This window comes from Oncorhynchus mykiss, chromosome 26, assembly GCF_057628025.1.
Source record: "Oncorhynchus mykiss isolate SJ-2025 chromosome 26, ASM5762802v1, whole genome shotgun sequence".
NCBI lineage: Eukaryota > Metazoa > Chordata > Actinopteri > Salmoniformes > Salmonidae > Oncorhynchus > Oncorhynchus mykiss.
Genome location: NC_143047.1, coordinates 33,670,572 through 33,696,038, shown reverse-complemented (window position 1 = coordinate 33,696,038; position 25,467 = coordinate 33,670,572). Strand labels below are relative to the sequence as shown.

Here is a 25,467-nt window from a genome sequence, read left to right as displayed (position 1 = left end):
CACAGACGTCATTGTTTATTTACCTACAGGTAAATAAATATAATTTATTATAAATCACAGACAACAAATAAAACATAATATTTATTTTGTACTGTGGACAGAAAACAACATTCTTTGTACACCTTTTGCAGTTGGTATAGCACTATGATGGAATATATTCCAACGTCAACCCATTTTTTTCTGAATCAGATCTATCCTAGACAGTGACTGCTTCCAATACAAGACTCTGAATAACAGGTGCAAGCATGTAGCTTGTTGTCATATTGTTGATGCAAATTGTCCAAAAAGTCATCTGTATGTGTCCACATGATGTCTTGGACCACAAGCTGGATGCTTCCATTGGCAATGATAGAAAGACCCCAGGACTCATGCATGGTTGTCCAACATAGACTCCAGAAGTCTGGCACTGTTTGTGATAGCTGTGGTCACCACAATGAATTTAATACCTAGAAACACCATAGAGAGAACACATTATCCACTTTTATTCAACTTGTATTTATACCGAGAATCCCAATTGAGAGCCAAGGTCTCTTTTTCAACGGTACAAAGTAATTATGTAGAACCCGCTTGACCTATATAAAACATGTATTGTAAACTATGTAGCCACCACAATACATGTATAACCTAGGAGAAATAGAGGTAGAAATAGGGGCATGAATATATCTTTCCTTAGCTCACACCCTCTACATTTTCCCTGTCAGCATTGGGATTCGAACCGGCAACCCTCTGGTTACTGGCCCACCTCTCAAGACTTCTGCTGTTCCCTACATTGGCACACTGATAAATTTCTAGTACCACCACCTTCCAGAATCCCAATATAAAGCCTTCCTTACCTTTCTCTCTGCCCAGGAAGCGTAGTGCTGAGATCTCTGAGAAGGTGCACCCACCCAGGAACATGACTAGGATGATACGCTGGGAATCGGTCTTCACCCTTGCGTCTGATCCGTTACTCCCTGCTGAGAGGGGGGGGGGGGAGAAAATAAAGAACTGGAATGCTCTGCGTGTTCCCCTTTCCTCAATGGACTTTCCATTCAAAAGTGCCTTTTACATACATTTCAGTGTGAATGTCAAGCCCACTTGTCTTACCTGTGACTGCAAATTCATGTCCGTTGAGCATGCGGGTGACTTCCTCGAGCCCTGTCCAGCCATCACGCTCCAATACCTGCAGACGTAGCACAAGAGGAATACTTTTTATTATATCACTAATTGAAACCACACTTCTGTCTTAGTATCCATGAGTTCATTCATATTGGAGTCCACCTACCTGTTCGATGAGTTTGCAGCTCAAAGGAATGTAGGCTCCACTGAAGATATAGGCCATGTCTCGAGGGACACGGAGGTCATACTCTTCATCTGACTTGGGCACCTTGATATAGATATAGTAAGGACATCCGGTTTCATTGCAATACTGTTTGGTTATGGAGTTAATTTAGGGTAGTGTTTCCCAAACTATATATAAAGAAAATCGCTCTTGGTTCTTAGAACCAGGGTTTTGTCAGAAACCTCCGGTAGCCACTAGATACCGTTGTAATAAACATAGGTTTCTGTTTTCTTCCTACAAATGTGCCTCAATCTTTTAAATGGTTCAAGATACAAAATATTATGACCCCATTACTGTAAGATTAGACTCTCAGGAACACGTATGTATCTTCTGTTTCCCTCCACAATGCCCACAAGCCACGCAGGACTCATTAAAACAGACTGGACAAGACCAGGCACTGAATCAAACTGAAGATCAGACAACATTATTGTCTGATGATCTTCTGAACTTATACCTTTCCTGGTGCATTTTAGTCACTTCAAACCAGATTTCCTTCAGATTGACTGTACTTTTGTCAGTATTTCAGACTGATTTATAATAGACTGTCATAGCCAAAATGTAAACATTTGCCGTTGATAACATTAGTTTTTTGACATGGTGGGGTCAACTTTTTATTTATGTCAAAAACGGGTCGCAGCCAAAATCGTTTGGGACCCTGTTTTATGGCCATTTCCCAGCCTAGTCCTGAACTAAAAACACAGTTTCCTGTCCATTTCCCAGCCTAGTTCTGAACTAAAAACACAGTTTCCTGGCCATTTCCCAGCCTAGTGCTGAACTAAAAACACAGTTTCCTGGCCATTTCCCAGCCTAGTCCTGAACTAAAAACACAGTTTCCTGGCCATTTCCCAGCCTAGTCCTGAACTAAAAACACAGTTTCCTGGCCATTTCCCAGCCTAGTCCTGAACTAAAAACACAGTTTCCTGGCCATTTCCCAGCCTAGTGCTGAACTAAAAACACAGTTTCCTGGCCATTTCCTAGCCTAGTGCTGAACTAAAAACAGTTTCCTGGCCATTTCCCAGCCTAGTGCTGAACTAAAAACACAGTTTCCTGGCCATTTCCCAGCCTAGTCCTGAACTAAAAACACAGTTTCCTGTCCATTTCCCAGCCTAGTCCTGAACTAAAAACTAAATTTCATGGAGAATCCAGGATTAGGCTTAATCTGTGTACACGAATCCGCCCGATAACGTTTAGTGAAATTTCATGAAGTTAAAGTAACTCAATACATGGGTATGTTTTTAATATGGTAATTGCTTTGTTAATTAAATTAAAAGACTACATACCAGATTGAGCCTCCTGCCCAAGGCACGGAAATTGCTCTTCTTGGCCAGGGAGGAGAAGGCATCAGTCAGCTTTCCTAAAATAGAACATGTTGAAAGGTTCAAGTGCTGATATTTTGCAGAGCATCTTGTCATTGTCAGGACTCTAAAGTACAGTATATCTATGATGTATATTTTGTGGCTAGTAGTAGTCTCAAAAATGTAAATCACTGTACCCTCACTTGGTTCAGATCAGTCAGTCTCTCACTATTCTTAATTAGCTTAATTTCCTTATCCCAATTCCTTATTACAATGACTTGACAGGTTAAAGAAACCTATTCAGACACTTCATCAATTAGTGGTGGTCACTCAGGAAAGGAAACGAGGAGAAAAACAAAGTAGTTATATACAGTAACAGTATTAGGACCCAGCCTGTATTAAATACAGTAACGGTATTGGGACCCAGCCTGTATTAAATACAGTAACGGTATTGGGACCCAGCCTGTATTAAATATAGTAACAGTATTGGGACCCAGCCTGTATTAAATTTGTAACCGTATTGGGACCCAGCCTGTATTAAATACAGTAACAGTATTGGGACCCAGCCTGTATTAAATACAGTAACAGTATTGGGAATCAGCCTGTATTAAATACAGTAACAGTATTGGGACCCAGCCTGTATTAAAAACAGTAACAGTATTGGGACCCGGACTGTATTAAATACAGTAACAGTATTGGGACCCGGCCTGTATTAAATATAGTAACAGTATTGGGACCCAGCCTGTATTAAATATAGTAACAGTATTGGGACCCAGCCTGTATTAAATACAGTAACAGTATTGGGACCCGGCCTGTATTAAATACAGTAACGGTATTGGGACCCAGCCTGTATTAAAAACAGTAACAGTATTGGGACCCAGCCTGTATTAAATACAGTAACGGCATTGGGACCCAGCCTGTATTAAATACAGTAACGGTATTGGGACCAGCCTGTATCTGACCTGCGGTTTTGTCGTTGACCAGTTTGCCCACTCTGCTCTCCATGACAGTGAGGGTCTCTCCAGGCTGCTGCTCCACCAGCAGGCCTAGCTGCTTCAGGTTGGAAAACGTCAGTAGGTGTTCAATGCCATAACTCTGAGAGAGGAAATAGGACACAGAACTATGTAACAAGGAAAAGGCTCCAACAAAATAACAATGGAAATACAAAGATACAGAAGGAATCCAGTCTAAATGCACATTACACTGACAATGTTACACAGTAACACACTAGCGAGCAAAATTTGGTCTGGGATGTCATCATTTTGTGGTTGTAAAATGGTTGGTTGTATTTGTTTGTTTAAGTATTTTGATATGTTCACAAAGACGTCTTTTATCCTGACAACGTCAAGATATCTGGGACTGGGAGAGGTCATTTTTCTGGTCACTAAATTTTTTTTTTCTTCCAACTAGTACACGACATGACCATGACATCACAAAAGATGTCAGCCTGATATCATTACAACCAGTTTTTCCCAACCAGTGCTAGATATCATTTAAAACAATACCTATGATACCAGAACCCACCTGTAGAAACTGGGCTTTTAATGACCGATAATCTTTGGGAAGGAGGCCTGAAAGAAAATATAAACAGCTGATTTAAAAGGAATAAGAATCTTATCATGAGATAAATTATATTTTCATGTGTTTGGTTAAAAAACATCTCTATGAAGTCTCACCGTTTTCTGTGAGAGACAGCAGACAAAGGAGTCTCATACTTTCCACCATAGAGACCTAAGGTGGATGATAACACAATAAGGTGGATGATAACACAATAAGGTGGATGATAGCTTCCTCCAGGTTTACAGTTTGATGTGGTTGGAGAGAACAATTATAGTTATAAAGGAACAATTATGTGCCAGGATGATTGATGAACACAACCAGTAATATACATCTTATTTGGCCGATTTAGCACTATGATTACCTGTATGCATGTAGCATTCATAGAAATATAATGAATAGAATGGGTTTGGAGGCTCTACCCCTGGCAATTTGACTGGTAAACTCATGGGTACACTCAGAATGGCTGCCAGTCCACCCATTATGACACCATTGACTTGAATGGAGACGCCCTTTCTATTCATTATATTTCTATGGTACCATTATCTTCCAAACAATCTCACCTGTCTATTGATATGCTCCTCTATGTAGGAAATACATTCACGGATTTCAAACCCCTCCAGTAAGGCTGTCGGGTGGGGAAATAAGTATCAGTTATTATGCAATGCAGGAAATGGGATTCATATGGGGAAAAAACATTTGCCTCAAAGTACAGTGTAGCCTATGTAATGTAATATTACAGTGCTCTGTCTTCAACAGCTCTTGGAAGTCCTGCTTCGTTTTCTTCTTCATCATCGACTCACTGGCACCAATATCTGAAGAGAGACATGTCTTTTTAAAGGGATACTTCAGGATTTTTGCAATGAAGCCCTTTATCTACTTCCTCACAGTCTAATGAACTCATGGATACCATTTGTATGTCTCTACATCCTGTATGAAGGAAGTTAGAGGTAGTTTCTCGAGCCAATGTTAACTAGTGTTAGCGCAATGACTGAAAGTCTTTGGTATCTCATAGCATACTAGCAGTTACCATAGACGGTCTAAGGCTGCATCGCAGTGCTAGAGGCATCACTACAGACCCGGGTTCGATCCCAGGCTGTATCACAACCGGCCGTGACCAGGAGTCCCATAGGGCGGTACACAATTGGCCCAGCGTCGTCCGGGTTAGGGGAGGGTTTGGCCGGGGTAGCCCGTCATTGTAAATAAGAATTTGTTCTTGACTGACTTGCCAAGTTAAATAAAAACAAAAAATAAATTGCGCTAACACTAGTTAACAACTTCCTTCAAAATGCACGCAGACATAAAAATGGTCTCAACCAATTCATTTGACTCTGGGGAAGTAGAGACTCAATACTCACGCAGACTGAGGAGCCGATGCTCCTGTTTTAACCCTTTCAGCTCCTCCGACACAAACGTCTTCATCTGTTTAATGTCCATTCCACTACGCTTCTGTAATGACAAAGACGGAGAGAGATGAATAATCGTCAAACATGAACTTCTACTCTTTGATGTAAAGAAAGCTCTAAGAGGACATTTAAGACAAATATTATACATCCACGTAGGGCAACACTTCAACAGGGGGGAATTGTTGGAAATTATAAATGTGCTGTCAATCAGCTTACCATACCTAGCAAATAAAGGTAAACAAATAGATTGGAAGCACAAAGGCCCATATAGATGTAAATATGGTCAGAATGAAACACTCACATCATATGCAGTCTGGAGGTTTCGGGCCTTTTGACTTAGGAAGCCAAACACCTGGGAGAAATGCTCGTTCCTGATCTCGTTAAAAACCTGAGATAGAAGCACGTACAAATTCCAGTGAGACTGTCATCCTTAAACCAGTGATGGGGAGATGATATCAATTCAACCGTGTTATACTTCTAAAAGGCCAACCTTATCTTGAGAGTTTAGCATCACTTTTATACTCTTGTCAGAGGAGGTGACATCTGGACAAAACTCCACACATCCTATAGGACAAAGAGCTGGATTAAAATTCCATACAGACAATGGACATGCAATAAGATCTTAATGCCATTTTATGCATTGTAACTGTAATGGTATACAGCAATAAGAGGCTTCAGTGTGTGTGGTACTTGACTAGGACACAATATATAAAGACCACATTATTTGCAGTATAGCTATTTCAAAGTAGGGACTGTAATCAGAGCAAATATCATTGCTTACCACATTTAATTCTGAAAATATCATCGACAAGTCCTTCATAGACAACCTGGGAACACAGAGGAGTCACAAGGTCCACATCTGCAAAGAGAGAAAACATTAGTATGATATCAGCTATTATTATGACAAGTATCACCCTATTGTTATACTTAAAGGAGAATTCCATTCCAAATCCACATTCTCATACGTTAGTCTGATTTAAAATGTAAAAAAATGAGAGCAACAAATAAGACAAACGTCACAACTGCCGTGATTCACAGTTCAAGAAAGATCTACCTCTGTCAATGAGAAACACATTTCCGATCTCCGCTTGACGCGCTCTCTGTTCCCCCTCCTCCACCTGCTCCCTCCACGATTCATACGCCATCTGAACCGGGCAAGAGACCAGACATACTGTTAACACATACTCTATGAATCTCGTCTAAATCATGGTGTTTGAAAATCTAAATCATCTGTACCGGTGCTGATTTCTGACTGTGTCTGCATTCAACAACATACAGCTCTACCTTGATGAACACGACAAAGACTGGTTGGCTGAAACATAAACAGACTGGCACCCATAATAAATCATTCATTCAGTACCATCTAGAATCATAATCCCAGATGTATTTTAGCTTTGTTTTAATTCAGTATACAAGGCAGCTAAACGCTGAATTGCGGTATACAAAAGTACATTAAAGAGTGTTGATGTACTGAGCTGATCTTACCTTGGAGCATCGTCCGATCCCATACACCTTAGAGAAGGGGCCGTAGACAGAGTGTAGGAGATGCAGGGCACTACCCGCTGTTCTCACCCAGCGCTGGTCTCCCTCCTGTGGACACACAGGTCATGCTTGTTAGCAAAATAATTAGCACTATGAATATAACCACTTTAGTCCCAGTACTAGGTTGTTAGTTATATGCCAAAATGTGTTACTAATTTGTTATTACACTGTACCTGCTTATGTAACTACATGTAAATCCATAATTTTTGCATCATAAAGTGGGACTGATATTCCTAAATACAGCTCCCATCAGCACTACTGTCTATCATTACCAAGAAGTAGTCTCTGAAGAATTCCGGAAGCTCCAAGCTAATGATGTCATCGTCCAGGGGCAGGAGGTAGAATGACCACTCGTCAGTAGTCACATCTTCACAAGGGAGTGAAAAAGTGTCTGTTAACATTCAAACATCTGGAATACCAAAATATGAATATGAAATATCAAAATACACCTACCACCAAAGATTCCCTGCTCCTCCAAAAGGTTCTCGCATGCATAAAACTGTAAGAGACACGGAAAGCGAGAGAAGAATGAGCAAAGAAAACAAATATAATTGTTTTATTGCAGAGAGTATACAATAACTACATAATAATCACCTTCTGAGGGCTAAATATGATCTTGTATCTTCTGAATCTCCCAAATGCTTTGTCTGCATTGACCACATCTGGAAAAAGAAACCAATTTGTCAGTGGATATAAGAAACAGCCACGAACCATCCTGTATAACTGCCCGTACAAACCACCTGGGAAACGGCACTCTACTCACTGCTGTCAGACTGTATAATAACTCTACCTCTTTAATGATTTCCCCCCTCAATTTTTTTGTTGTTTTACAATCACATTTTAATATTTCAATTTCCATTCTAAAAAATGTCCTGTAATGTTTCAAGTGTTCTGTATTCTATTTATGTAATGTATTATGTGTTATGTATTTAAATGAGTGTTTTGCAATTATTAGTCATGTAAATTTTGCATTTTTTCAGTTGATCTGTGAGCAAGAATAAATCAAACTCATAACAGAGTGATTTCCCTCATTGTCTTCCCGATCAAGGACATTAAATCAGAAGCCTTTGTTTGCACAGTAACACAACGTACTCCAGAAGCACTGTCGATAATACCACTGATCCAGAAAAGACAAGGCATTTCAAAGTCTGGGACGACAGTAATACAGTCATTCATTTCTCTGGAAGGGACTAGCGTTGCTAACTTAATCTTTCACTGCATTGGCATCCCAAGAGTTACACTTTAATGACATACAATATGAATCAGGGTGCCACCATTCTACTTACCACATATCCACTTGACAGTTTTTATTCTTGGGCGGATCAGGAAGCATAGTCTGTCAAGGAAGGCACATTGTTATGGCGGTGTTACAACATTGTTATGTCTGTGTTACAACATTGTTATGGCTGTGTTACAACATTGTTATGGCTGTGTTACAACATTGTTATGGCGGTGTTATACAACATTGTTATGGCTGTGTTACAACATTGTTATGGCTGTGTTACAACATTGTTATGGCTGTGTTACAACATTGTTATGGCTGTGTTACAACATTGTTATGGCGGTGTTACAACATTGTTATGGCGGTGTTATACAACATTGTTATGGCTGTGTTACAACATTGTTATGGCTGTGTTACAACATTGTTATGGCTGTGTTACAACATTGTTATGGCTGTGTTACAACATTGTTATGGCTGTGTTACAACATTGTTATGACGGTGTTACAACATTGTTATGGCTGTGTTACAACATTGTTATGGCTGTGTTACAACATTGTTATGACGGTGTTACAACATTGTTATGGCTGTGTTACAACATTGTTATGGCTGTGTTACAACATTGTTATGACGTTGTTACAACATTGTTATGGCGGTGTTACAACATTGTTATGGCTGTGATACTTGTTCCTCCAAGACAATAAAAGAGAAGTAGATCTATGGAACTACAATCGGATTTGCTACTTACTGATCTGAGGTGCTGACAATGGGTTTGTGTTCCACTTTGTAAAGCTTGTCCACATCATGTTGCTACAAGGAGAAAGGTGACAAAGATTGTATAGGACTGAACCTCATTGTAACCTGGTAAACTGATATATGTAAGGACAGGCAATCAATATGGTATACAGCAATATTCAGAAACATAACAATGACATGTACCTTTAGTGTTGTGACATTAGCAATGCGGTCCAGGGGGCTCATCAAATCTGCCTCAATGAACAGGTCCTTCCTCCCAGGTAGCTTTAAACCAGGGGAGTAAAAATGCAGTATGATGATGATGAGGATGATGAATATACCTAACCCAGAAGAGGAATTTAGGATTGCTACCAGCAGTAGAGACTAATATACATTACAGAAACATAGAGGGACGCTTTCCCAGACACAGATTAAGCCTATAGAATCTCAATTGAAACAGATTTTTAGTCCAGGACCAGGACTGTCTGAGAAACTGACCCAGGCTTTACACCTTTAATAGGATCCATGACTTGTGTGAGTACTTGTGGATACTGAGACACAAGACAATTGATAACCTGAGTGGGGGGAAGATGAGTGGAGTAGTCCTACCTGTTCCAGTAGGTAAATGAGCTGGTCCCTGGCCAGCCTCTTGAGCAGTGAGAAGTCAGGGAGCTCAGGGGCATCTCTCCTGACACTGTGAGCCATGGGGCCTGAGGTGGAACAGAGTGACACACCTGCCCAACCATTCACCTCCCTGGAAAATACAATCCAGCTGTGATGGGCTACCCACTGGGCACACTCTAATTTAATTAACACTGTTTCCACGTCATTTCAATTAAATTAAGTTGAACCAATGTGGAATATACATTGAATTGACTTATTTGCAGAGTGGGTAGCTTCACAATGTCAACGAGCTAGCTAACGTTAGCCACCTAGCTAGAATTCGCTAGTAATATATTGTATGTTTTGCAAATTCCTAAAATATAATATGAATTATAATTTGTCAAATATCATACGAAATGGTTGATGGACATCCACAAATTAATGCATACCATACGAAATATAACATATCATACTAAATGGAATGTCTCGGATTTAAATACAAAATAATAAGAAATGATCTGAGACCAGGTGCCCCTACACACACACACACACACACACACACACACACAGCAGTGGGCTCTGTCTATTGTGCTGACAATGCAGCATAGATACAGTTTTTGTGCCAACCTGTCACTCAATAATTTTAAAATATTTTTTATATAGAGACATTACAACAAAAACTGAAGGGGCACAAGTTTCAAGTGAGGGGGCTAATCCTTTTGGCTAATCGTGGAACAGGGCCAGCTACAGTATAGTGTATATTTTTTATTTGAACAAATTATTTCTCACTGAAATTAAATATACGTTTCGAAAACCGGGTTGAACGCGATTATTATTTACTTTTCTAAACGTTAAAACAAAGCGTCGAATTTTTGTTTACATTGAGACAAATGCGGGTTTAACACCTGAAAACCAACATACAGAGAAGAGTTTTCGAGAGCTAACGTTAGCATACTGTAGTTATCAGCTGATTTAGTAGTCACACCATGATTAACTGTATATGGCAATAAGGACGACGACAGTCATTAAAACCAAATGTACATACCGTTACCTTATAGGTTATTGGACGATTTAGACGATTTAAAAATGTAAAATAAACAAAATATGCTCTATCAATTTTAGCTAGCTATGAACATTACCTTGGGTTGTTTCCGGATGTGCGGATGGGATGTTGCGAATCTTTGTTTCACTACGAACAAGTAAATAGAGGGCACCGTATCTCAAGACATGACTGGAGAGAACAACTGTTTGGAGAACTGTACCTAGTCAATGCACTTTGCTGTTTACAGTATGCAACTTGCTACTATGAGTTCAGATTCGGTTATATTGTTGCAGACGGTGACATTTTCTGCTGAAAACCACCAAGATCAACGGACTAAAGACCCCAAAGAAACCAACTATCCAATAGTAGCCTCTCCCTATTACCTATCAATGATGTAGCTATATAAAAATCATTGGTACTAATGTGGTGGAAAAGTGGATTTTTTAAAGCAAATACCAAGTTGGCAGCATCCAGCACTCACCATGTTTCTTTCCTTTATCCTGAAGATCCTCTTTTGACCATTTAGATGCACCAGGTCCCTAGCAGAGCAAACCTTCCTCATCTTAATTCCAACATCATCACCCGTCTCCATCATAACCATGTTCTCTTCTTTGTTGTCAATGATATGTTTACAGGTGTGGACCAAAGACTCAAAAGAAAGGAAAACAAACACAAAACACAAAGGAGAGGACGAAAGAGGTGTCCGGTGGATGGCTGTCAAGTCACCGTCATTCACCTACCTCGTCACCTGCGGCAGGTCCATGAGTGGGGCAGAGAGGAGGCCCAGTCTGCAGTCAACACATTCAGTCTCGGAGCACCAAGCAGACATGGTGACAGCAGCAGCAAGGCTAAAAACAACCATCACTCCAGGCCTTGCCCCATGACAGGCTGTCATGAAGTTGTCAAAAGACTGCCAGCCCACCTGAGAAAGCAACACAAGCTTGAAAAGAACTCTCCTCTATACAGAGAGCTTCTTACAGCATCACAGAAGAGAAGGTCAAATGTCAATGAATGAATTGTATGATGTTTACTGTGAATAATTATTCTAGCTGATGTATTGAAGTTGAATGAGAAATATGTAATTGAATTGGGACATGATTGAACAAGACAATATTTGGGAAAACAATAAAGAATGCGCTTGAACTGCCACACAGCTCGACTAACTTCGATGTCCGTTTTCCTTTATCTACAGCAGGCCGACTCAGACATCCTTTCTGAGGCTTGTAACAGATACAGCATAGAAAGACCAGCATCAATTCATATCTGAAGTGGTCACACTCATTTACACACAGACCTTTTTTGTAGGATGTAAACCTTATGTATGTCCAGTGGTGTAAAGTACTTTAGTAAAAATACTTTAAAGTACTACTTAAGTCGTTTTTGGGGTATCTGTACTTAACTTTATTATTTATATTTTTGAAGACTTTTACTCCAATACATTTCCCTGACACCCAAAAGTACTCGTTGAATGCTTAGCAGGACAGGAAAATTGTCTAATTCACACACTTATCAAGAGAACCTCCTTGGTCATCCCTACTGCCTCTGATCTGGCAGACTCACTAAACACAAATGCTTAGTTTGTAAATTATGTCTGACTGTTGAAGTGTGCCTCTGGCTTTCCGTATAAAAAAATATAAAAAACATTGTGCCGTCTCAGCTGATTATTATAAGGAATTTAAAATGATTTATATTTTTACTTTTGTTTCCTAATTATATTCAAAACCAAATACTTTTAGATTTTTATTCAAGTAGTATTTTACTGGGTGACTTTCACTTTTACTTGAGACATTATCTTTTAAGGTATCTTTACTTTTACTCAAGTTTGACAATTGGGTACTGTTAAACCACTGCGGACATGTCTGTTCCTAGAAAACCAGAGAACGCAAATGGCAATGTCAAAATTGATGAGCAAAAAATTTGCTAAACTCAGCAAAAAAATAAACGTCCTTTCACTGTCAACTGCGTTTATTTTCAGCAAACTTAACATGTGTAAATATTTGTATGAACATAACAAGATTCAACAACTGAGACATAAACTAAACAAGTTCCACAGACATGTGACTAACATAAATTTAATAATGTGTCCCTGAACAAAGGGGGGGGGGTCAAAATCAAAAGTAACAGTCAGTATCTGGTGTGGCCACCAGCTGCATTAAGTACTGCAGTGCATCTCTTCCTCATTTCTGGGGGGAATGGCCCTAGCCCTAGCCCTCACCCTCCGATCCAACAGGTCCCAGACGTGCTCAATGGGATTGAGATCTGGGCTCTTCTCTGGCCATTGCAGAACACTGACATTCCTGTCTTGCAGGAAACCACGCACAGAATGAGCAGTGTGGCTGGTGGTATTGTCATGCTGGAGGGTTATGTCAGGATGAGTCTGCAGGAAGGGTACCACAGGAGGGAGGAGAATATCTTCCCTGTAACGCACAGCGTTGAGATTGCCTGCAATGACAACAAGCTCAGTCTGATGATGCTGTGACACACCACCCCAGACCACGACGGACCCTCCACCTCCAAATCGATCACGCTCCAGAGTACAGGCCTCGGTGTAACAATCATTCCTTCGATGATAACGCAAATCTGACCATCACCCCCAGTGATACAAAACCGCGACTTATCAGTGAAGAGGACTTTTTGGCAGTCCTATCTGGTCCAGTGATGGTGGATTTGTGCCCATAGGCGACGTTGTTGCCGGTGATGTCTGGTGAGGTCCTGTCTTACAACAGGCCTACAAGCCCTCAGTCCAGCCTCTCTCAGCCTATTGTGGACAGTCTGGGCACTGATGGAGGGATTGTGCATTCCTGGTGTAACTCGGGCAGTTGTTGATGCCATCCTGTACCTGTCCCGCAGGTATGATGTTCAGATGTACCGATCATGTGCAGGTGTTGTTACACGTGGTCTGCCACTGCGAGGACGAGCAGCTGTCTGTCCTGTCTCCCTGTAGCGCTGTCTTAAGCGTCTCACAGTACAGACTTTGCCATTTATTGCCCTGGCAACATCTGCAGTCCTCATGCCTCCTTGCAGCATGCCTAAGGCACGTTCACGCAGATGAGCAGGGACCCTGGGCATCTTTATTTTGGTGTTTTTCAGAGTCAGTATAAAGGCCTTTAGTGTCCTAAGTTTTCTTAACTGTGACCGTAATTGCATACCATCTGTAAGCTGTTAGTGTCTTAACGGCCGTTCCACTGGTGCATGTTCATTAATTGTTTATGGTTCATTGAACAAGCATGGGATACAGTGTTTAAACCCTTTAAAATGAAGATCTGTGAAGTTATTTGGATTTTTACAAATTATCTTTGAAAGATAGGGTCCTGAAAAAGGGGTTTCTTTTTTTGCTGAGTTTATTTCTATTTTTAAGCTGAAATTAAGGTTTCTTGGATAAGCCCAAATAAATATTTACATGCAAGCTTTGGTTACTGTCCTTCTCCACCTGACATTTTCCATCTTTTTGGGTAGAGTTTACTTAGAAGATACACAAGTGATTTGATTGCAGTCTTCCTGTTTAGGTAAGAGTAGTGTGTAGTTGGTATTGTGCGTGTGCACATGTTGAGTAAGGAAAGTTCTCTGACAGGTGGTCCTGGTCCACTTGTGTACAGGTGAGGGCATACTAGGCATCTAATTGGTAGGGCTGGAAATTGCCAGAGACCTCACGATACGATATATCATGGTACTTAGGTGCTAATACGATATGCAGTGTGATTCTATACGTTTCACAATTCTATATGTATTCTGATTCAATACTGCAATTTGATTGCCATTAGGCGTTCCAACCACACTGCTGGACAAGAGAACGCCGTGAGAACATAGGTTTTGGATGTAAAAGTGCTCACAACATGTTGGCTAACCATTTAAAAAAAATCAAAAGTAGATGGGCTGTAGGATGATAAATAGCTACATTTTGGCACAGGTAAACCTTACTAACAATAGCTAGCTTTAACAAACAAGAATACAAAATAAAATAATAATTCTAGTCACCGGAAGGTTGCAAGATCGAATCCCTGAGCTGACAAGGTACAAATCTGTCGTTCTGCCCCTGAACAAGGCAGTTAACCCACTGTTCCTAGGCCGTCATTGAAAATAAGAATGTGTTCTTAACTGACCTGCCTAGTTAAATAAAGGTTAAAAAAACAAGAGTGAGTCCTAGGGGGGAGAGAGAAATGTAGAGGCTATCTAATACACTAACTAAAAGTCTGTACAACATATATTATTACCACCGTGTGCTCTGTGTGTCTATGTAAAACTACGGGTCAAGTCAATGTAATTAGTATTAGTAAACTTGTTACTATCATTGTCCTGCTCTTTATATATTTTTGTAATATAGCAGTAAAACTGCTAAGTGCTGGAGGACATTTGTAAGTCCTATTAGTTTGCAGGATCAATCTAAATTCAGATATTTATCTTTTATCACATACATTGCATCAGTTTCCTTTTGAATCATCAATACTGAAAATCAAAGGGTTCTTTGGCTGTCCCAATAGGAGAACCCTTTTTGACTCCAGGTTGAAGCTTTTTGGGTTCCAAATAAAAATCTCAAAAGTATTAGTCCACATCCCAGAGCCTCATTAAATGTGCATGAGAGCTTTTCTGTGCCGAAGGACTTAACATTGGCTGTGATGTGGGTGGGGGAGGGTGAAGGTTAATGAATCCTTTCCTCTGTGGAAAGGGTTCTACATGGAACCAAAAAAGGGTTCTTCAAAGGGTTCTCCTATGGGGACAGCCAAAGAACTGTTTTAGGTTCTTGATAGCACCTTTTTATCTAAGAGTGTAATGAAAGAAATGTATTATTTATCTTATTGCTTCACCGACATAGTTCATCACAACTCACTCTATACAAGTCACTTATATTAACATAGACAGGGCATTCTATTTCAGTTTTGTTATTGTAGGAAGACGTTAAACGTGTATATCAATCTAAAGTTTTGTCCTATTTTGACAAGTTAATCATACATGCAGGTAGAACTTGCAAAACATTTATGATGACATCATATGCTATATTACACGTATGTTACTATATTCCACACCGACATTTGAGGTTAAAAATGTGTAAGGGCATATGGTCAAGAAGATGAACTCTTTCTCTACTGATTCTCTGTTGGAGGGATTTACATGTCAGCTTTGGTTAAAGTTTATTCTGGTTCTTTGGACCGTGAGATTTTCCGAAGCTCCTGGGTAGTTTGCTTAGAAACTGCAGGAGTTATTTGACTGCGGTGTTCGTTTTTAGGTAGTGTGTGAACAGGGCCCTTACTATATTGTCTTTCCCTGAATCCTCACATCCCTTTTCTTCTCCTTCTGCTCAAAACCATTGGAGGAGAAGATCCAAGGTTGTCCGCAGGGGGTTTTGAGAAGGATACGAGGTAAGAGAATGTGAGGAATCAAGGACAGACAATTAAGAAAGAGCCCAGTAGAAAAAATATAAGCAGTCTAATTGGTAACCTGAGAGTACAGGTGATGTAACAAGGCACTCTGATGGTGTGGTGGGGCCTTTTCTCATTTGGACAAAAGTACGTCCTGCACCCTCTCTCCTCCGTGATCCTGAGATGAAGAGATGGGAGGAGGCTCTGGAGTACTGCAGGGATCACTACACCGACCTCCCCAGCCTGCTCTCTAAGACTGAACATCTCCAGGCCCAGAGCAAGATGGAGGGTGCCCAGACCGACCATGTGTGGACGGGTCTGATCTTCCTGGCCAGAGAATGGCTGTTGGTGAACGGGGACCACCTGGAGTACCAGGTCTGGACCGGCGCCCCACCTAATACCTCCATGGTGGGACCCTGACCAGAGATGAAGAGCAATGGGGAACCAGGAACTGTGAGGAGAGGAGGAACTTCCTCTGCTACAGAGCGTGAGCCCCAGAGGAGAGAGATATTACTGTAGTAGATATGATCATCTATGTATGTTCTCTACTTATTACTAGTTAACGCTGTCATGACGTTGCCCTCTTTGGGTACAGCGAGCACCATCCCCCTCTCTGTCTCCTACAACTAGGCTGCTGTGGTCAGAGAGGTCGTAAATTCCTGGAGGAGATGATCTCCTCAAGGCCACAGTATAGAGACAGAGTAGAGTTTTCATAGAAGAGAACAAAGGAATTTCTTCCACCTCACAGAACTTGAGGTCCGAACAACATTTATGTTCCGGAGAAGGTATAAAAGATCAGTGAAGAATCCAGCTGGTGCAATTTTGTGGGGCTCATGGGAGACAATACAGCCACATTACCATAACGTTGTTTATATAATAGCCTCAGATATGAGGTTTACATCTAATTGTTGTATAAGATGAATGAGTGATAATGATACTGTTTGTAAAATTGTGTAATGTGATTTTGGACTGTTTAATGAAGGAAACTCCAATTCCCTTTTGAGTTTAACTAAATCAGAGGACCGCCCATGAGCCCAGTTCGGACCTTGCGTCATGAGACAGCCTTTTCTGCAACTCCCGAATAAAACCCCCACTTTGAGAATTTCTGAACAGACCATGTTTCTCTCAATTACTAGAGGACAAAGGTTGCAGACCAGCTTACCTCAATAACGAGAGGGCCAAGGTTGAGACCAGACTGCTGAATCTTTTAACCATCCCACGTGGTTAAACTCTTAGACTATCGATACCCACAGAATAAGAACAAGTCTTTGATATTAATTACTAGTCTGCAGCTAGGAATTCGGTATCATTGAAGGGCAAGACCGACACCTGCCGAAACATCTATTCTATAACAACATCGCTGAATGTTACTCTGAAGTATCCATTCTGACCACGGCAGAGAGAGAGAGACGGACAATTCTACAAAAGAAACAAACTTTTCAACAGCGATCAAGACGACACACTGAACGTAAATATATACAGTGGGGAGAACAAGTATTTGATACACTGCCGATTTTGCAGGTTTTCCTACTTACAAAGCATGTAGAGGTCTGTCATTTTTATCATAGGTACACTTCAACTATGAGAAACGGCATCTAAAACAAAAATCCAGAAAATCACATTGTATGATTTTTAAGTAATTAATTTTCATTTTATTGCATGACATAAGTATTTTATACATCAGAAAAGCAGAACTTAATATTTGGTACAGAAACCTTTGTTTGCAATTACAGAGATCATACATTTCCTGTAGTTCTTGACCAGGTTTGCACACACTGCAGCAGGGATTTTGGCCCACTCCTCCATACAGACCTTCTCCAGATCCTTCAGGTTTCGGGGCTGTCGCTGGGCAATACGGACTTTCAGCTCCCTTCAAAGATTTTCTATTGGGTTCAGGTCTGGAGACTGGCTAGGCCACTCCAGGACCTTGAGATGCCTCTTACGGAGCCACTCCTTAGTTGCCCTGGCTGTGTGTTTTGGGTCGTTGTCATGCTGGAAGACCCAGCCACGACCCATCTTCAATGCTCTTACTGAGGGAAGGAGGTTGTTGGCCAAGATCTCGCGATACATGGCCCCATCCATCCTCCCCTCAATACGGTGCAGTCGTCCTGTCCCCTTTGCAGAAAAGCACCCCCAAAGAATGATGTTTCCACCTCCATGCTTCACGGTTTGGATGGTGTTCTTGGGGTTGTACTCATCCTTCTTCTTCCTCCAAACACGGCGAGTGGAGTTCAGACCAAAAAGCTCTGTTTTTGTCTCATCAGACCACATGACCTTCTCCCATTCCTCCTCTGGATCATCCAGATGGTCATTGGCAAACTTCAGACGGGCCTGGACATGCGCTGGCTTGAGCAGGGGGACCTTGCGTGCGCTGCAGGATTTTAATCCATGATGGCGTAGTGTGTTACTAATGGTTTTCTTTGAGACTATGATCCCAGCTCTCTTCAGGTCATTGACCAGGTCCTGCCGTGTAGTTCTGGGCTGATCCCTTACCTTCCTCATGATCATTGATGCCCCACGAGGTGAGATCTTGCATGGAGCCCCAGACCGAGGGTGATTGACCTTCATCTTGAACTTCTTCCATTTTCTAATAATTTTGCCCACAGTTATTGCCTGCTCACCTAGCTGCTTGTCTATTGTCCTGTAGCCCATCCCAGCCTTGTGCAGGTCTACAATTTTATCCCTGATGTCCTTACACAGCTCTCTGGTCTTGGCCATTGTGGAGAGGTTGGAGTCTGTTTGATTTAGTGTGTGGACAGATGTCTTTTATACAGGTAACGAGTTCAAACAGGTGCAGTTAATACAGGTATATCAAAGGGGGTGAATACATATGCATGCACCACTTTTACGTTTGACATTTTTTAGAATTGTTTTAAACAAGTTATTTTTTAAATTTCACTACCCCAATTTGGACTATTTTGTGTATGTCCGTTACATGAAATCCAAATAAAAATCTATTTAAATTACAGGTTGTAATGCAACAAAATAGGAAAAACACCAATGGAGATGATTACTTTTGCAAGGCCCTGTACGTACGGTCACTGTGGGGACGACGTCGTCGTCGATGCACTTATTGATGAAGCAGATGGTGTACTCCACAATGCCATTGGATGAATCCCGGAACATATTCCAGTCTGTGCTAGTGTTGGAGTGTTTTGCTGGTGCAGTGCTGGACTTTTGATAGAACCTGTGAGAAGATATTTATTTCTTTCACCTTTATTTAACCAGGTAGGCTAGTTGAGAACAAGTTATCATATGCAACTGTGACCTGGCCAAGATAAAGCAAAGCATTTCGACACATACAACAATACAGAGTTACACGTGGAATAAACAAACATACAATCAATAATACAGTAGAAAATATATATACAGCATGTGCAAATGAGGTAGGATAAGAGAGGTAAGGCAATAAATAGGCCATGGTGGTGAAGTAATTACAATATGTCAATTAAACACTGGAATGGTAGAATGTGCAGAAGATGAATGTGCAAGTAGAGATACTGGGGTGCAAAGGAGCAAGATAAATAAATAAATACAGTATGGGGATGAGGTAGATTGGATGGGCTATTTACAGATGAGCTATGTACAGGTGCAGTGATCTGTGAGCTGCTCTGACAGCTGGTGCTTAAAGCTAGTGAGGGAGGTAAGAGTCTCCAGGTTCAGTGATTTTTGCAGTTCGTTCCAGTCATTGGCAGCAGAGAACTGGAAGGAGAGGCGGCCGAAGGAAGAATTGGCTTTGGGGGTGACCAGTGAGATATACCTGCTGGAGTGCGTGCTACAGGTGGGTGCTGCTATGGTGACCAGTGAACTGAGATAAGACGAGGCTTTACCTAGCAAAAACATGTAGATGACCTGGAGCCAGTGGGTTTGGTGACGAGTATGAAGCGAGGGCCAGCCAACGAGAGCATACAGGTCGCAGTGGTGGGTAGTATATGGGGCTTTGGTGACAAAACGGATGGGACTGTTGTAGACTGCATCCAATTTGTTGAGTAGAGTGTTGGAGGCTATTTTGTAAATGACATCGCCGAAGTCGAGGATCGGTAGGATGGTCAGTTGTACGAGGGTATGTTTGGCAGCATGAGTGAAGGATGTTTTGTTGCGAAATAGGAAGCCGATTCTAGATTTCATTTTGGATTGGAGATGTTTAATGTGAGTCTGGAAGGAGAGTTTACAGCCTAACCAGACACCTAGGTATTTGTAGTTGTCCACATATTCTAAGTCAGAACCGTCCAGAGTAGTGATGCTGGACGGGCGGGCAGGTGCAAGTGTAGCCGATGTGGAATGGCTAGCTAGTTAGCGGTGGTGCGCGCTAGTGGCGTTTCAATCGGTGACGTCACTTGCTCAGACCTTGAAGTAGTGGTTCCCCTCGCTCTGCAAGGACCGCGGCTTTTGTGGAGCAATTGGTAACGATGCTTCGAGGGTGACTGTTGACGTGTGCAGAGCGTCCCTGGTTCGCGCCCAGGTCGGGGCGAGGGGACGGGCGTAAAGTCTATACTGTTACACAGGCAGCGATCGGTTGAAGAACATGCATTTAGTTTTACTTGCATTTAAGAGCAGTTGGAGGCCACGGAAGGAGAGTTGTATGGCATTAAAGCTCATTTGGAGGTTAATTAACACAGTGTCCAAAGAAGGGCCAGAGGTATACAGAATGGTGTCGTCTGCGTAGAGGTGGATCAAAGAATCACCAGCAGCAAGAGCGACATCATTGATGTATACAGAGAAGAGAGTCGGCCTGAGAATTGAACCCTATGGCACCCCATAGAGACTGCCAGAGGTCCGGACAACAGGCCCACCGATTTGACATACTGAACTCTATCAGAGAAGTAGTTGGTGAACCAGGCGAGGCAAACATTTGAGAAACCAAGGCTGTTGAGCCTGCTAATGAGAATGTTGTGATTGACAGAGTCGAAAGCCTTAGCCAGGTCGATGAATACGGCTGCACAGTAATGTCTCTTATCGATGGCGGTTATGATATCGTTTAGGACCTTGAGCGTGGCTGAGGTGCACCCATGACCAGCTCTGAAACCAGATTGCATAGCGGAGAAAGTACAGTGGAATTCGAAATGGTCGGTAATCTGTTAGTTAACTTGGCTTTCGAAGACCTTAGAAAGGCAGGGTAGGTAAAGGAAGTATTTGGTTATCTTTTCAAATGTAGTCAGAAAGGTCAAACAAAATACTACTAAAAACAATTTAGATGTCCTCCTTACATAGGAAAACACACGTTAAAAAAAGATGTCTAAAATACATGTTTTGATGGCAAAACACTGATCAAGTTGATCCTTGTTTTTGGCAAACTTTTACATTTTTGCAACTTCTTTCTGACAATAATCCCCCCCCTATAATCATAACCCTATTACAACATTTTGGCATAGATTTTTCCTGATTTGGATCAATGATTGGGTCTCAAATGATGACTTACCAAATCACTTTACGCAGCAGATAAAGTTCCTTCCCTCCTGACAGTCCCTTGTTCGCCAGTGCTCTACCTCTCTGATCAGGGTCGCTGGGCGGGGGAGGTCCAGGCCTGGTATGTACTACTGGGGGTAGCCTACCCGTTCATCCACATGTCCACAAGTCTCTGCTTCCTAGACAAATCCAGCCCCTGATCATGACATTCAAACAAACCCCTGCTCATAATGGGGACTTTATGCAAAAACGTTCTTGTCTCTAATGAACACATGGACAATTATGAATCAAATCAAATCTATTTATAAAGCTCTTCTTACATCAGCTGATATCTCAAAGTACAGAAACACAGCCTAAAACCACAAACAGCAAGCAATGCAGGTGTAGAGGCACGGTGGCTTGGAAAACCTCCCTAGAAAGGAATACTGCTAAAATATATATATAAAGGTAAGGCTCATTCGTATTTATATTGTTTCGCAAGGAGGCACACAATTTATCCCAATGCAATATGTTATCCTTGCTTCAGTGGAAGCGGATGGAATGTTGCGAGACTTTGTCTGACTACGGACATTTAAAGAGAAGGCACTGACGCACAAATGACGGGTGAGATCTGCGACCAAACGTTGGTAATAATGTGCCGTCTGTAGTGTGAGAAACTATTTTTACAGCATGAGTTCAGAAGCGGTCATTCTGTTGGAGACTGTCAACTTCGCTGCTGAAAAGCACCGCAATCAACGACGTAAAGACGCTGAACAAACGCCATATATCAACCACCCAATAGGTACAGTTGTTATAAAAACAATCTTAACAGATGCTAGCTAGTTAACGTCTATGAATGGCATAAGGACTTAACTAGCTACCATTAGCGCCTATTGATGATAGCTAGAATCTTCTGACCGGGGCTTGTTCTGAACGTTAAAACATATTTTGCGGTACGGTTTTGGAAACACAAGGAACATATATTTCATATTAGCTAGACGTTTTTAAAAAATTATTAACACAAAAGGTAAAAGCACTACACACTTTTGTTTAGGGTAAGTGTTCCCACGGTCTCATCTCCATGGTACAGCGCTTGTTTACTGAAGACAGGCGTTCATGTGCTAATTAGCTGTCTGCATCTGTTGTCACTGAAAGATTCTGTCAGCTGCATCTGTTAATCTGTTAACAGTGCACAATAAGTGTGTGTTTTGTATTTGGAAAATTATTTTTGATATAAAAGTTTTTCTAGAAATGTACTGTAATTGAGAATTGATTCATGTTTAGATTGAGTATTTAGCGGTTTTGGCTGCAAGGGCCAATTTGCCTCTAAACATGCAAGGTCCTTGGACGATAAGGAGTAACGTTAGCCTCTAGTCCATTATTGAGAGAGGTCCTTAGCAATAACTCTCTCACTGCTCGGACTTCAGTGTATGGATATCTGCATTTACATTTGCTGTGTTCATCATTTTGCAGGTGTGGCAAGGATCCTAAGCCATGAAGGTGGGATCACAGACATTGAAGTTTTGCAAGTAAGTGTTTTATGTATCAGACAAACTCAAAATACTTTCTTGCATACTTGTTCCTGGAGGGCAATATTTTAAATCGTAATGAAATTATATTATTAAGTATAGACGAGTCAATGGGCAATGTTAAGCTCATGAAAACATTAAACATTTGTGTTACGAGTTTGTGTTATTAACAGGAAGGTCATGACTGATATTTGTGTTTTCCAACTGTCCTCAGGCAGCTTTGCTCCATGACACAGTGGAGGACACTGACACCAGCATAGGAGAACTACAGGCCATCTTTGGGCAAACGGTGTCTCGAATTGTTCAGGAAGTGACAGATGATAAGGCGCTACCCAAGCATGAGAGGAAACGTCAGCAGGTGGAGCATGCACCTCACGCCAGCCACCAGGCCAAACTGGTCAAACTGGCTGACAAACTGTACAACCTGAGGGACCTGAACCGCTGCACACCTACAGGTGATTGATTGTAGGGTGTCCAATCAAAAAAGCATATTTTTGGACCCTCTGTGTAAAATATGTTAATTGTGTTGGTTATCCTATGAGAGAACCAATGGTCCAAACCCCATTTCACTATCATATAAACCCCATTTCACCGTTCAAAGGTTATTGGAGTTTTTACCCTTGTAGGTTGGCCAAAATGTGTGACTAAGTCAATGGAGGCCAGAGAGAGAAAGTGGTCAAAATAAGGAAAACTGCACAGCGTTGCGTTAACTAGGCTAGAAGCTGTGTAGGAGATCATTACCTGACAGGCTCACTTTTCTGTTGATCTAGTGTAGGAGATCATTACCTGACAGGCTCACTTTTCTGTTGATCTAGTGTAGGAGATCATTACCTGACAGGCTCACTTTTCTGTTGATCTAGTGTAGGAGATCATTACCTGACAGGCTCACTTTTCTGTTGATCTAGTGTAGGAGATCATTACCTGACAGGCTCACTTTTCTGTTGATCTAGTGTACGAGATCATTACCTGACAGGCTCACTTTTCTGTTGATCTAGTGTAGGAGATCATTACCTGACAGGCTCACTTTTCTGTTGATCTAGTGTAGGAGATCATTACCTGACAGGCTCACTTTTCTGTTGATCTAGTGTAGGAGATCATTACCTGACAGGCTCACTTTTCTGTTGATCTAGTCATCTATCTTCTCAAATCATGTCTGCTATATGCATCTGCTGCTAAATCATGGCCGCTACTGCGGGATGGTAAATGTTGTCAGAAGTTAACTTAAATGACTAAGCAGTCGATGGACAAGGTATGACAACAATCCATGCTTTGGTTTTGTTATCCACCATTTCAAATGCTAACTTTCTAGCATTTTTGGCACATCCAATGCATGCGAATGGTTTCTTTATTAGCATTTTCACACGTCATGTCCAAATCCTAAAGTATCTATAAAAAAAATAACTCAATGTTACTGTGTGAAAATGCTAATATAGGTACCCTTGACTTGCATTGGATTTGTGCCACAAATGTGAGTGACTGATTCTTTAAAAAAAAAAGCAAGAGCAGCACCATCTAGTGGTTAGAAGCTGGTGAATCAGGATGCAGGATGGGACATAAACCTAACAACCTCCATGACCAATTTCTCTGAACTGGGGAAACTGATCTTTATTTTCTAATTATATCTCTGGCTCATTGCTTCTCTTTACTTCCCTCTCGTTGTCTGACTGTCCCTCTCTTTACCCCTGTCCCATATCTTATATTTAAATCTGTGTTGTGGTTGCCAGGTTGGCCGGCAGAGCGTGTTCAGGAGTACTTTGTGTGGGCAGCCCAGGTAGTGAGAGGACTGAGGGGGACCAACCCAGCACTGGAGAGACACCTAGAGGAGCTCTTCAAGCAGAGGGGGGTTGAGCTTTGACACCTCTCTACTTCTGATACAGGGTGGCACAACACAGCAACTCTTGTTGCACACTTTTGTAAAGAGTTCATGTGAAAAGATTTGAGCATATTGTCTTCATAATAGGAGCCTTCTCCATTGAATAAACTCTTAGCTCTCATAAGAATTTATTTTTTATGGCTAATTTATTATTCATTCATTCTACAGTCATTTGCATACATTGTCTGTAGAACTGGCAAACCATCAATGTCACCTTGAGTTTTCTCGTATTGAATAAAGCAAAGATATGCATAATTTTGTGAAGATGAAAGGCTGTTGTGGAAATTCACCACCATGTCATGGAAATGACTACCAGGGACACTTAAGTCAATCTTAAATGAATGATCCTTTATTATCAGCGCGCTGGAGAGGTTCCAACTCAATGCACTATAGAACATGTCAATCAGGAGCTCTGCTGGGGCAGTCCCAACTGTTGTCTTCTATATGGCTATACACAGACATGTTATATTTGCATAATTCATTCATCATTACTGTTTTGTTTCATACATGTGACCGACCAGTACTGGTTCATAACATGTGACAGACCAATACCTCAAGGCTTCTTCTCTCTAAGCCGAGACCTTGAAACTGAGAACTTTTGTTCTC

The 25,467-nt window shown here is 41.4% G+C and overlaps 2 protein-coding genes, 1 long non-coding RNA gene and 1 pseudogene across 7 annotated transcripts; 2 read left to right on the top strand and 2 right to left on the bottom strand.

Moving 5' to 3' along the window:
* Positions 1–68: 68 nt before the first annotated feature.
* On the bottom strand, positions 69–11,055 carry LOC110526674 (vacuolar protein sorting-associated protein 33B). Of its 5 annotated transcripts, none has more exons than XM_090222802.1 (24): positions 10,818–11,055; positions 9,685–9,829; positions 9,280–9,360; positions 9,089–9,150; positions 8,408–8,457; positions 7,716–7,783; positions 7,575–7,620; positions 7,394–7,488; positions 7,065–7,169; positions 6,634–6,724; positions 6,361–6,438; positions 6,070–6,143; positions 5,881–5,967; positions 5,532–5,622; positions 4,914–4,988; positions 4,737–4,801; positions 4,293–4,347; positions 4,141–4,187; positions 3,579–3,711; positions 2,602–2,675; positions 1,265–1,366; positions 1,087–1,162; positions 834–956; positions 69–446 (listed from the first exon to the last, which is right to left on the bottom strand). In XM_090222802.1, the coding sequence occupies exons 2-24, from the start codon at positions 9,778–9,780 to the stop codon at positions 367–369; spliced, it is 1,854 nt and encodes a 617-aa protein (XP_090078928.1). In that variant the 5' UTR covers positions 9,781–9,829; positions 10,818–11,055; the 3' UTR covers positions 69–366. The 5 variants fall into 5 exon arrangements, with proteins under 5 accessions (XP_090078928.1, XP_090078930.1, XP_090078931.1 ...); XM_090222804.1 differs by having other exon boundaries at positions 834–953; positions 10,818–10,911; XM_090222805.1 differs by having other exon boundaries at positions 9,280–9,416; positions 10,818–10,858.
* On the top strand, positions 11,036–11,883 carry LOC118964940 (uncharacterized). The gene is made up of 2 exons (XR_005052259.2): positions 11,036–11,255; positions 11,356–11,883. It is a non-coding gene; the product is annotated as an uncharacterized LOC118964940 (long non-coding RNA).
* A 1,198-nt stretch (positions 11,884–13,081) lies between these two features.
* Positions 13,082–13,789, bottom strand: LOC149971456 (uncharacterized; annotated as a pseudogene).
* Positions 13,790–22,042: 8,253 nt separating this feature from the next.
* On the top strand, positions 22,043–25,116 carry LOC110526672 (guanosine-3',5'-bis(diphosphate) 3'-pyrophosphohydrolase MESH1). Its single transcript, XM_090222794.1, has 4 exons — positions 22,043–22,261; positions 22,933–22,988; positions 23,203–23,443; positions 24,713–25,116. Exons 1-4 carry the CDS (start codon positions 22,150–22,152, stop codon positions 24,841–24,843), a joined length of 540 nt encoding a protein of 179 aa, XP_090078920.1. The 5' UTR covers positions 22,043–22,149; the 3' UTR covers positions 24,844–25,116.
* The last annotated feature ends 351 nt before the right edge of the window (positions 25,117–25,467 follow it).

Coding starts and splice junctions, on each gene's coding strand:
- LOC110526672 (XM_090222794.1), top strand. CDS start 22,150: ATGAGTTCAGAAGCGGTCATTCTGTTGGAGACTGTCAACTTCGCTGCT. Junction 22,989..23,202: donor CAGACATTGAAGTTTTGCAA/GTAAGTGTTTTA, acceptor AACTGTCCTCAG/GCAGCTTTGCTCCATGACAC. Junction 23,444..24,712: donor GAACCGCTGCACACCTACAG/GTGATTGATTGT, acceptor TGTGGTTGCCAG/GTTGGCCGGCAGAGCGTGTT.
- LOC110526674 (XM_090222802.1), bottom strand. CDS start 9,780: ATGGCTCACAGTGTCAGGAGAGATGCCCCTGAGCTCCCTGACTTCTCA. Junction 7,784..8,407: donor AACTGTCAAGTGGATATGTG/GTAAGTAGAATG, acceptor TTCTTTTTCCAG/ATGTGGTCAATGCAGACAAA. Junction 1,163..1,264: donor GCTGCAAACTCATCGAACAG/GTAGGTGGACTC, acceptor CTACGTCTGCAG/GTATTGGAGCGTGATGGCTG.